A 12,347-nucleotide genomic window follows, 5' to 3' on the forward strand; every position below is an offset into this window, starting at 1 on the left:
TCCAAACATGAGTTTCTTGGCGCTGTTTAAAGTGAAACTGGAAGGTAATAAGCAATTAAATGAGAGATCACAAAGAAGGGTGAATCACACTATTTTTTTCAGAGAGATAGTGGGTGTAAAAGTGTATGAATACCTTGTTGTACCACTTAGTAAGGCTTTATTTGGGTTACAGCAACATGGAAATAACATGGATGGGCTGGTATTTCTTTTGTCCACTTTCTAACACAACAGCAACTTTGTCCATTTGCCCTCGGAACAGTAGAGGGTGTGGATATGCAAAGCATGAGCATTTATGCCAAAGACATCAATTGAATGCTGTGACTGCTCAAATGCTCTTATATATTAAAAAAAAAAAAAAAGAAAAAAGAAAGCCCTGCAACAAAACAAAAGAAAAAAACCAAGTCCTTCGTTATCAGTAAGTACATGAGACATGCTATTTTATTTGTACCACCTGTACTGCTTGCCAAGCTCCTGAGTTACTCATTTATTGGAGGATGGCTATGTGTGTGTACGGTTTTCCTGTGTTTATTTGAATTGTCCCTGTTGTTCGAGTGTTGGAAGAAGCTGGTCACCTCACAGTGCATCATGATCCTGTGCTTTTGGCAAGCTTGGCAACAGCATTTACATGACATGTTTCAGATTAGGCAGCTTGAAGAGAGACTTGTTAAGACAGTACATGTTTCTTGCTTCATTTTAAGTTGAAATTGGAGTTTCAGTTGCGGTGCTGCTCATATAGGTTGTGCAATAAGGGAATGTATCAAATTTATTCTGAAGAATTTGCAGTCTAAAACTTAGGACTAGGAAGGAGGAGAAGAATGAATGTTGACTTCTCTATTTTACAGAGAATGAATTCAGGGTATACAATTAGAAGACTTGGCTTTGCTAACTCAGGTTAGTTGTATCTCAATAAAAATCATTAAAAATGAACAATCCCGTATCCCCAAGCCATCAGTATTTAATTTCACTGGCTGTCTCATCGGGAAATAAGGGCTTTCCATGGAAATTTTATCTTCTGTCAGATTTTATCCAATGTTACTTGCTTAAAAACATATCTGCCTTCACAGTTGAAAGCAAAATAATGGCATGGTTATCCCACAGCGCATTTCCAATTTGTTTTTGTAGTGCTGTTTTCTGCACTCAAAGAGCAAAGGGTTGTGCTTTCTGAACACACATTAGGTTAATTTGTGTAGTGAGTGATAGCAGGAAGCCAATTAGAGTTTTCTCTTTTCCAGTGTGATAAGACACAAAATGTGAAGTCATTAATACTTCATAAATGCTTCTCTTAATTTTTTTTTTTGTTCATTTAGCAGGTCATTCTTTAGTCTTGTAAAGCAAAGAAATAGGGTAGCAGTGCTGGAGATTAAGGGGATGTTTTTACTAACACTGTTCAATACAGACAACATTCTGTGATCCCCCAACTGCTAGCTAAATGCAGGAGGTGTTTCTGCATGCCGTTCAGTCTTGCCTGGGACTTAGGTTAGTTTTCAGGGACTGAGCAGTGAGGAGAGGTCTTTTTCAGACACAGGCTTTCAGGTATTATGGGATTTGGAGGCCATTAAGCGCAATAAGGAGGGGGAGTCTTCAGGAAATGCTCAGCACCTGACAGTATTGGGCTTAAAGTGCAACAAAATACTGCCTTCTTTCAAAATTAGCTGCCGAATCTCGGGAGAGATGCAATGTGTATCAGAGCAGATGGAGTACCATTTGTCACTCGTAACAAAAATGTAATGTGGCAATTCTAACTGCAATTTACCGCAGGACTGCCTGCTGTTATTAAATGCAGGACAGCATTGCTCAGATGCTGAACTTAAACCCTTCTGTAAGGGCTGGCATACCTGTGTGGGTCTCAGCAAGTGCACACCTTGCAGATAAAGTTGGGGTTTTCCCCCTCCCTATGAATGAATTGGTCTGTTCTCCTTCATACCTTTTTATGGACAGTGTTGATTGGGTGAGTCATCTGCAGCCTCAATTTAAAAGCCAATAGAGAAGGCTTGTTTTTTATTTTGTTGGGGTTTTTTTATTTGTATTTATCTTATTTCTTTTTCCTGCAGCAGTTTAAATAAGACCTGGTTAGATTTCTGATGCACAGTCTTGCAAGGCTGAAATAGTGCAATGCGGTCTTTTACTGATGACCATCAGAGCATGTTACAGTAAGGTTTGCAAAATGAACCTCACAGATGGATCTGTTGTAATTGTAGGTCTGGCTGCATCTCTATTCCCTTTCAGGCTGTAGTAGTATTACATTTTCTTCTGAGTTCATAGGCCTTTTAATCTTTCTGTCCAAAGCTAGATGATGGACTGTCCTGGTTTCAGCTGGGACAGTGAATTTTCTTTGTAGTAGCTGGTATAGTGTTATGTTTTGGATTCATTCTGTTGGAAGGTGAGCCTATCTTATCAGGTTTTATGGCTTTATTGTCTTGTAGTGTTCTCCAGTGCTTTGGGAGGGCTTTATCTTCCCTAGCATAATTGTTCAGTTTCCTATTTGTTTTCCAGTAGCCCCTATGATTTTAGGCCAGCAAGTGTCCTAACAACTGGTTCATCTTCAGTACCTGTGGTTGCAGAGTAACTTCATACCAGTCACAGGTGATGCTGTCTTTTCCTCAGGTCTGTCACTTTGTTCCCTAGCTCCTAATCATGATGCCTGAGTTGCAGTTGATTCCTTAACAGATCCAGTAGCCAATGGCTATTGCTTCTCCAGGCTGTACATCCTACCACATCAAGATGCACGGTTGCTGGGTACATGGGCATCTTACCCTGGAGATCTTTGTTACTGATGCAAAGCCTTGAACAAGTCGTTCTTCTAGGAGCTTGCCCCTGGCGCTTGGAGAATTTTCTAGGCTGGAACATGGATGCCCACAACGTAATTCGATTAAGGTGTGCTAAGCATTTCAAATCATTGAGTCTATCCGAGTAGTGGTGAAAGCTCATTACAGGTCTAGCTATTTGTAATTGTGTTTGAGGTGACAAACCCAGCGTAACGGAGAACAGTGTGAATATGCAGAGAGCCTGGAGCGACTGCAAGCTGTGGACCACTCATCAGTGGAGAGTGAACTGAAATGTCCGGTGGTGATGTTTAAGTTCACTGTTATTAATCCATGTGCTCCTAATGTGAAGGAACAGAGGGAGGATTGAGTGGGATGATGTTAGAAGTCTCCTATCTTTGCTGTTTTCACCAGAAAGAAAATGTCTTTCCTGTAATCTAGGTGAGTGGAAGGCATCATCGTTGTACCACTTCCCAGCAGAGTTTGTTTCCAGCCAGCTGTCATGCTGCTGTGTTTGATACGTGTTCCCTTCTATTAACACAGTAAAACAACCAAGCTTCTCTTCTCCACCCAGCCAACTCAAAAATCCACTTCCCTCAGTGAGACTTGTTTCAGAGTTCAGGAATATTAAAACACACACACACACACACACACACACACACACACACACACACACAAAAATACCCCCAAAAAACCAGCTCAGCTCAGCTGTGACCTAGCTGGACTCCAAATGCCTGTGGGTTATATGTGTTCTGAAGAAAGTGAAGCTCTGGCTTTGATTCTTGTACATCTCTCCTCCCTCAGCCTCCTCATCTCTCTAAGTTTTGTATTCGTTACCATGTAATGAGAGATCTGCAGGCAGCAGTACTCTAGGAGCAGTTTGTGGCTTTGTCTTGAATATCCCATTTTAAACAGTGAAACACATAATAAAAGCAGCTTTAACTCTCCTGATACATAGCCTTACCTGTCCTGTAGGTTTCCATGTATACCGTGGTCTCATTGCATCGGAGTTCCTTCTCAATCGTGTTAACCAATGAGATAGTAATGTTTGCATGTCTCATGCTCTTTTCATAGTCTTCCCTTTGCTGGAGGAGAATGGAATACATAAGGCAGTTGAGGGGGAGCGGGCTGGTAGATGGTTTTTGTTATTTTCATGCCTATTTCCAATGAGAGGTGGCATAATGAAAGTATCTCACTTCCATTTGGGACATGAAGGGTTAATATTTTAATAATTGGAAATAAAAGGATGATTTGTTCTAGCCTCTTCTGCAAATCAAGATCCTGTGGCAAGGAAAGCTGTGTGGTCACTAGATAGATAGATTAAATGATACACAGCAATTGACTGCATGCCAGTAGTTGGTTAAATACAGCAATTTCTCACGTTCTACATTCAGAGATCAGTTCAGGTTTGAACCTGAACTCTGTATAACTTACATGAGATGTATTCTTGCCAGTATCATTCTTCACAGGCCAGTGCTAAAATTCCTACAACATGGTTTTAAAAATGAGTAGCAAATAACAGGGAAGTATGACCTCCAATTAGTCCTTTTCATTGCAAACACCCGACCGTATGGAGAAATACAAGTGGGAGAAATGGATGCAGCAACTCGCAAAGATAAACAGGAGCCTCTGCTCAAAACAGAGATCATCAGTAAAAGCAGATTTCTAGCTCATTATATTTTGAGTTGGGGAACCTGGTTCTGCTATGAAGAGTTGAGAAGAAGTTTTGCCTTTGGCTTCATTTTCAGTAGAATCAGGAATTCTTTTACAGTGACATGTGTAAAATGGGGTGAAAATACTGGGAGATATTTCAGTCCTTGGTTCATTTATGTACTGACGTTACCTGTAACTCAGAAGGTGCTTATTGTTGCTGATTAGAGACATGCTTGTGTCATCTGATTTTGACATCTACTCTGTCTTTCTGTCTGTCTCTTCCCCTCCTTCCTCTGTTCTCTTGACTCCACACCTGACCAGTGGGTGTTAGCAGACGGCATTCACCAAAGAGAAGACTGAAGGACAGCAGTACCCATAACTTTATCTCCTTCCATTTCTTGTAGGTGTTGTGGAAGCGTGTCTCCTGCACATGCTGAAGCGCAGGGCTGCCGGCTTCCTGCGGACTGACAAGGTGGCTGCACTGTTCACCAAAGTTGGCAAGACATACGCAATAGCTGGAGACATATGCAAGAAAGTGCAGGAACTGCAGCAGCAGGTAGAAAGCAGGTGAGGCTGAGGTCTCTTTATCAGCAAAATTCTTACAATGTATGTGCAGCATGGAGAGGATACGGAGACTGCTTGGTAAATGCAAAGGGGTCTTCCTTGGCCACGTTTGTTAAAGCTTTGTCTCTTTAGTGTCTGTAACTATTAGGCAAATGTTTTTGTTTGATCAAGCTGACAGCTAGCAAAGGGACAGAGGTTGGGAACTGGGTCTTTGGTGTTTCGTTTTGCTTCTCAGTATAGCGGATCTGCGCATCCAGCCCACATAAAGCAACAAAAGTGAATAATAACTGGTGATTCTAGAGAATGCTCACAGTCAGGGTGTGGTGGACCAATGTGGACTGTTGGCGGGAAGGGATGTGGATGGCAAGAGGAACTGAAGAACAGACTTACTGGAAAAGCTGTTTGGCATGTTCCTTGCCAAACCAGTATCGGAAGATTTGTGGGTATTATGGTAGAAGTAAGTTAATGGATACAAAGAATGATAGGAGGAAGGATGAACTCAAGAAGAGGTGGTCAGCAGTGAGAGGCTGATTATAGGAAAGCAGTTAAGTACACGCTGGACTTGAGCACAACTGAATTCGTTGTGGAGTCAAGGACTTGAGATTGCTGAAAGTCCTGAACTTCTTGCTAGTGGTAAGTAGTGCAATTAAAATTTTCCATGTGGTTCTGCTGACTGAATCACAGTGCATGAGCCTGTGGGTTGACTGTCTTCTCTTGTAAACTGAGGACAGGAGCATTTTTTGTTCTGTTTGTAGGCAGTAGTGCAGTGGCACTGCTAAGCCTTAAGACGTCTTTGTACATTGTAGGAACTTCTAGCCTCTTGATCAACTTGCTGTATGAAGGGCTTTGTCAAGAGAGCTTAACTTTGTGTTGCACTGAAGTCTTCAATTATTGACAGTTGTTTAAATTAGCACTTATACTTACATTTCTGTTTAATTTTCTGGCATTTATCTTTATTAGACTTATAATTATATCAGACTTCATTATGTAGTTTTTAACAGGTTGGTGCCTATTTTTGATATTTTCTTTTAATTGTGTACCTACTGATATAGACTGGAATTTTATTAATTTTAGTTTTTTAAATGTTGGGAAGAAGGATGCTTTCTCCTGAAAATTCACCAGCCTTGCTCCTCAGTTAAGAGCCCGCATGAACCCCACTCTAACCACCAGAGACCTTTGGCTGTGTCCTCTAACAGAAAGGAGCAAATTAACTTAAATTCTGTGGTTTCTCTTGGAAAAACTTTGTGTGTTTTTTCAGCTATTAACAACCACAAATTTTAAGTGTTGTAGAAAATATGCACAGCAAAGAGACTCTATTAGGAAATACTGCAGGGGGTGGACTCACTTCGCTGAACATATAAAATGAGACAGAAGCACTGTAGCAGTCTAATTGCTCCTGAGACTGTAGCTTAAGAAAGCCCCTCTTTAGGATGTAGTTAAGCACATCTGAATTCCTCTGATGTCAGTGGTGTCATGTGTATTTCTTGACTTGGGATTGTCACTGTGTGTGTTGCCTTGTAGAGGTGCTGTCATGGCCTAATGGAGGACTAGGAACTGTGTAAATGCAGAGAGGAATTACAAATCTCACTCAGAACAGCACCCCACTAACGTATTTACTCTTTGTAATTGAACACTTTCCTGAAAGGGGACCTGAGTACTGTCAAAGCACAGGATCATTTGAGAACGTGGATTTTCTACTGCAGATTGTTGAAGATGTCAGTGTTTCTCTCCTTATTAGGACAAAATTGAACCTTCTTTTTCTGCTATTTTAAGGTGCAAGTTTTCTGGGAAAGAAATCAAGAGGGTTAGTCTTCCCCTGTCAGCCCTATGCAGTACATGAAGAGCCAAGGCAGACCTGCAGTACTGTGCAGAAGTAGGAAACTCTCCCCGTGCTCAGCTTCATAGTCCAGTTTCTCCCGCAACTGTATTATATTACCTGATGCAGGAGCATGGGCCCATCACAAGATGTCATCACATGCTGTGGCAGGGCTGGCACAGCTTCACCACCAGCTATGCTATGGACACATGGCTTAGCGTGTTACATATTTTAGGAGGAGAGGATTTGGGGCAGTGCCCCACCAGTGCTGTCATGGGAGACTCACGTTGGCTGGTACCACCTTATAAAATTGTGCGTTGTGACTTGTTGCTGCATATTAGGTATTCAGTATGGAGCAGTGTTGTCATCTTGTCTTACATAACTCATGTCGCAGGCAAAGCTAGTGGGGAGGGAGGAGGGGAACACAAATTCACATTTCAGCTACTTTGCTAGGCAGCAGTAAAGAGAAACGGAGAGAACAAACCCATTTTCCTTTTTGTGGGTCACCTTTTAGAAACTGGAAGGCTCAGGGAAGCACATTCAGCTTCAAAATCAATCTCTGGTTCCAAATCTGTTCAGGCCGTTAATTATCTCAACAGTGACAAGCAATAATTTGTGTCAGTGCCACCGAAGAAGTGAAGGGAGCATTGTTGTCGGTATGAAAATGTATTTTGGACACCAGTACTCAATGGATGAGAGGTGGATGCTCACTGTGGCAGGACACCCAGCATGGATAAGAGCACGTGTTGTGCTGAGAAGGCACGAAGCTGCTCCTTGGCATGATGCAAATTGCAGCTCCAACCACGCGAAGCTGTGCAGTGGCATGGCAGGAAGCATGCCATACTGGGGTCTACAGAGAAAAGTACATGCGGCAAAACACCTGCCCACAGCATGCCTGGGGCACAACGTGCCACTGTCCCTCATTGGACTGGGGTCAAGTAGATTTATTTGCGCAGCAGATGAGAGGAATGACAACTTCCCACATGGTTCAGAGACCACTGTCCTGAGCAAGCCCCCATGTTCTTGTTTACAGCCACACTTGGGAAGTGATTCTACTTTTTGTATAGCCAGCTTGCCATCCTGCCACTAAAAGGCAGCACTAAGCTCCTCAGTCTGAGGTGGACCTGCTGCTGTGCTGACTTACGCTGGAGAAATAAGCAGTGGGTCTTGGCAGTAAGCAAGCTCCCAGCTGGCTTTGGATGCTCATTTGCTATAGTTCTAGTTTCTCAGTTTGCTGTTGCTTCTCTCTTAGGTGTCTTGTTGTCATTCTGTAGGTGGTAGGAGGTAGGATCTCACTGCCAGGATGGTAGCACAGACTCTGCTATAGCTATATATGGTGCTTTACAGAGACAACGAAAAGATGGGCCTGTGCCCAAGGATTGCCTGATGATGGTATAGCAGGAGGTCCCTGGAAAAGCTCTGCCTGTGTCATCTCAAATCCTACTCCATGCTTCTGGTCTCAGTGGGAATATCTCATGCTGAAACAGCCGTGTGCTTTCTTGGGGTCATGGCTAGCTTCAGCCTGAAGGTACCAGACAAAGCTGGGAGGCAAGAATCTTCTTTTTACCATCCTCCCTTGGGCTTTTCCAACTAAGTGCGAAGCTTGCTTTGATAAGAAGCAAACTTCTGTTCATCAGGTGCTACTTATTTTCTGCTACACTTTGCATTTTGTTGTTTTTTCATTCTTTTGGAGTGTATGGTCTGCAGTGAATTTACTGCCTATTCATTTCAGCCTAGTTTGTGGGAGTTTTAGAGGAGCACAAATGTTGGGCTTTTCCTAAAGCTCCAGAAGTGGAAAAGGTATTTTTGGTAGGTGACTACCTAGCCTGAGACATTTAATACAGGCCTGTTTGGGGGCTTTCTTTAGAGCTTGTTTAGCATCTGTCTGTGAATTAGATAATCTTTATAGACTTTTCCTATTCCCAACTTGGAACTGAGGCATCCTAAATCTTTAGTGTGATGATTTTCAGAAAATCCCAGATGATGGACTAACTAAAACTCTGCACCCCAGTGGTAGCGAGTACTAACACAGTAATGTAGACAGCTAGTATACAGATACACATTTGTCAGATACGTGCTGTGTGTTCCAACACCTCTCCACGCAGTCTTTCACTGGAGAGCTTTCTGTGAGAAGAGTCAACTGAATTCTGACTACTTTTACTTTATCTCCTTTTGCAGGAAAAATCAGCCAAATGGGCAGGAACCCCTCAAGAGGCAGGGATCAACCACAAGCAAAACACCTGTCCTGACACCTCAGGCCATCAAACACATATGGGTTCGGACAGCATTGATTGAGAAAGTGCTCGACAAGATTGTGCAGTATATCGTCGATAACTGCAGGTAAGGAAAGAATCAGAAGCATGGGAATTTGTTGGACTGAGATGTTTGGGTATCTGCAACAAGGTCTTCTGAAAACTTCTGTGATGCAGACTTCTGGTAAGAAGAAAACCAGCTGCACAGGCATTTAGAAAAAAAATGTACTTTTGTTTTGAATCATTGACAGTATTTCAGACTTAGAAAAATGTTAACACCCACACAGCTTTCCAGAAATCAGCTAAAAAACTAACTTGAAGTATATTAGGTGCCCAAATTCTAATGGGACCTAGACGTTAGTGGAATAGAAGTGTCTTCTCATAGGTCAGGAGTGCTTAATTCACTTATATGAGTTGAAAACAGTCCTTTGGAACTTTAAGATGTCAGGGAGGAAAATGCCCTTTGTAGATGAAAGAAGGGGAAATGAGTTTAGAACAGGAGGGGTTAATGGCATAAAACCTTAGGGCTGTGAAAACAGGTTCTTTGAGTCATGGTTCCTTTTTAGAAAAGTCAAGCTTTGTGCAAAGTGAATCTTCCCTTGCAAAACTGAAGAGCACCAATGCTTTATGTATGTAATCCATAGGGACTCCTTAAGAGGAAAAGACAAGTCTTCTCTATTTTATTATTGCTTCCTAGTGTCCCGCATTGGCTTTGGTTTCCCAAGAGGTGGTTCTTAACTCTTACTGTTCCTACCCTCCCATAACTGATAAAGAAGAATTATGGGGCACACTGGGGACAATTTCCCATAAGAAGAGAAAGGTAGGAACCCTAAAACTTGATGTGGTCGCAGAAAGATACGTCTGTACCCACTGCCATCGCAATTTGTTCACAGTGGTGCTCTTGTAATTCTGCACTGGGGGAACACGTTCTTGGCTGTCCAAAGCCCATGGGTCTAAACAAGGGAGAGGAACTTATTTTCACAGTATTTTCCAGGTTTGCATTACTGTTTTCCTTGTCATCAGCTTTATTTTCATGATCTATCTTGCCAATAAAAGGAGGAGAATGGAAGAAAGGTCTTCTTGTTGTTCAAAGAAAACTGTTGCTCTGGGATATCTAATGCCAGTTTGTTTTAAGAGTTGAGTATAGAAGAGACAGTGGGAAGGTTGACTGTGTCCCAGAGACGTAGTTAATGAAAGCATTTTAGTCTGTTGTATCAAGATGTCTGCTGATACATGGATACAAGGATTTTTTAATTTCTTTTTCCACGTAATTCACCTGGAGACGTGTCAAGAATGTTCGGTCTCAATTGTTCCGTTACTGTGTATCATAGATGTTCACCTTACTGCCTTCTCCATCCATTCAAATGAGTTAGGATCAGGTCCTTAATTGCACGTGTGTGATTTTGAGAACCTGACTTAGTGAATAAAGCAAACCTCTTCATAAGGCTTGTTCTCATGCATTTTTGTGATATTACTGCTCAAATGCTTCATGTTTAAGTCCTTCAGCTCTTCTGTTGTTGATGAAGAGAAGGTGGTTTAGAGTTTGAGCCCCACCTAGTGGGAGAGACAGCAGAAGGTAATGACAGTTCAAGAAATTTGGGTGTTTTGATTTTTTTTTTTTTTTTTTTTTGGCTATGTGGTTTTATAAGTCAGCTTTGCCTGCTGTGATGAGAAGACTTTGGGGGTCATTGCAAGAGCTACTATTTGTAGTAGGTCATTGTTCTTGACAATGTTTCAAGATTATTCCTCACAGATGGAAGAGATGTTTAAGAATGTGTGGATCTCTTGGTCTCTGTGGAAAACTGACAAAATTGCTTGCACAGAGTTATTGTTTGTCTCCATATTGCATTAGTGGTCAAAGCGCCAAATCAAATATACTGGGTAAACACATTTAGCAAAAGGCAAGCTCCTGACTCTTGAGCTCAGTTCAAAAATAGATGAGGTAGAATGAGCATACTGGGGGGGAAGTGACTTGCCTGAGATTACACAGCTGATCAAGGGCGGAATATGGATCCAAAGTAGGGGTGGTGGTAGTCTTGTTAAATATAGAAGTCTGGAGTGTATGTTTATTGAACTTGTTGTTCTATGCTCCTTTTATGCTCCATGGAGATCCAGTCAATGTTACTGATGTAGTTTAGGAAATGATCTAATTCTAAAGCAGGTATCTACAATAGGCTAAATTAATTTCTCCATAGCTTTCTTATGATATATTTTAATGACCTTTAAAAATAGTTCAGGACACACCATGTTGTAAAAGCCTTTTTTACCTGCAAACCCAACACAATGTTTCTTCTTTACAAGTTCAGTAGATGAGCCATTCAAGCTCCATTAGAGCTTTTAGAGGAGATGCATACATTGCTGATTTCTAGGTAATCCTAGCAACTGTTCTTCCTCTACCTGTCAAATTCTGGAAATATATAGGGTTTGGATCCCTTTGGTCCTGCCTCTGTTTAGATACACAGTTTTCTTATCGTTCCATTGTGTGGGAGAGTGTATTTGATAATCACAGCAAAATTCTGTTGCTGGAATTTTTGTGTTAGAACTGTAACTAACACCAAGCTTTGAAAGTGTGTTCTGCTTCAGTACATGTACAGCCTAGGTCCTATTTTCAGCCTTGGTAAAACTCTTAGAACTCTAAACTCTTAAATCTTCCCTTTTATATAGGTAATTTAATTGTCTGAATTTGCTCTTGAAATGAGTGTTTGACCTCGGTTTTTAAGTATGAAGTCTGACCTGGAACGTGACTTCAGTAGTCATGCTTCCCCTGGACTACTTCCACTGGACTACTAGGGGCCACAGCAAATGCTGAAGGAATTGGCAGGTTAATAGCAGCGTGTCTAGCTTCTCTGCCCTTGCCTCTTTGGCTTCCTTTGGCATACTTTCTGGTAAGCAGTAACATGTGATATTTTTAAAGTCAATGTACTCATGTTACTAGGAGGCATAAGAGCTTTTAAAAAATAACTGTTGGTGTTTTTAACTGGGGTCTGATCTTTTATTCCTAGTAAATATTATGAAAAAGAAGCTTTACTGGCAGATCCTGTTTGTGGCCCAATACTGGCTTCTCTTCTAGGTGAGTTCTTGCAAAGTTACTTCTTATGCTAAAGAAAATAAATTGTTTCTTAAAACATTTTGTATTATGACAGTGTTACAAGAGATGATTTATATCTCTAGCATGTAGTTTATTTATAATGCAGCAACACAGATGATGTTGTTTTGTTGCTTAGGAGACTAGTAGAGACTGTTCATCTGGTTTTATTATTAATTATTGGATGGATCAGAGAACAGAATGTGAATAGCATT

At 41.4% G+C, this 12,347-nt stretch overlaps 1 protein-coding gene across 6 annotated transcripts in view; it reads left to right on the plus strand.

Moving 5' to 3' along the window:
• Positions 1–12,347, plus strand: part of SGSM2 (small G protein signaling modulator 2) — a 62,282-nt gene that overhangs the window by 24,941 nt on the left and 24,994 nt on the right. For all 6 annotated transcript variants that reach the window (XM_075033091.1, XM_075033094.1, XM_075033093.1 and 3 more), the window contains exons 3-5: positions 4,820–4,982; positions 8,974–9,135; positions 12,050–12,117. In XM_075033091.1, the coding sequence (XP_074889192.1) occupies positions 4,820–4,982; positions 8,974–9,135; positions 12,050–12,117 (393 nt within the window). The remainder of the gene's footprint in view (positions 1–4,819; positions 4,983–8,973; positions 9,136–12,049; positions 12,118–12,347) is intronic.

Source organism: Buteo buteo, chromosome 7 (genome assembly GCF_964188355.1).
Source record: "Buteo buteo chromosome 7, bButBut1.hap1.1, whole genome shotgun sequence".
Taxonomy (NCBI): Eukaryota; Metazoa; Chordata; class Aves; order Accipitriformes; family Accipitridae; genus Buteo; species Buteo buteo.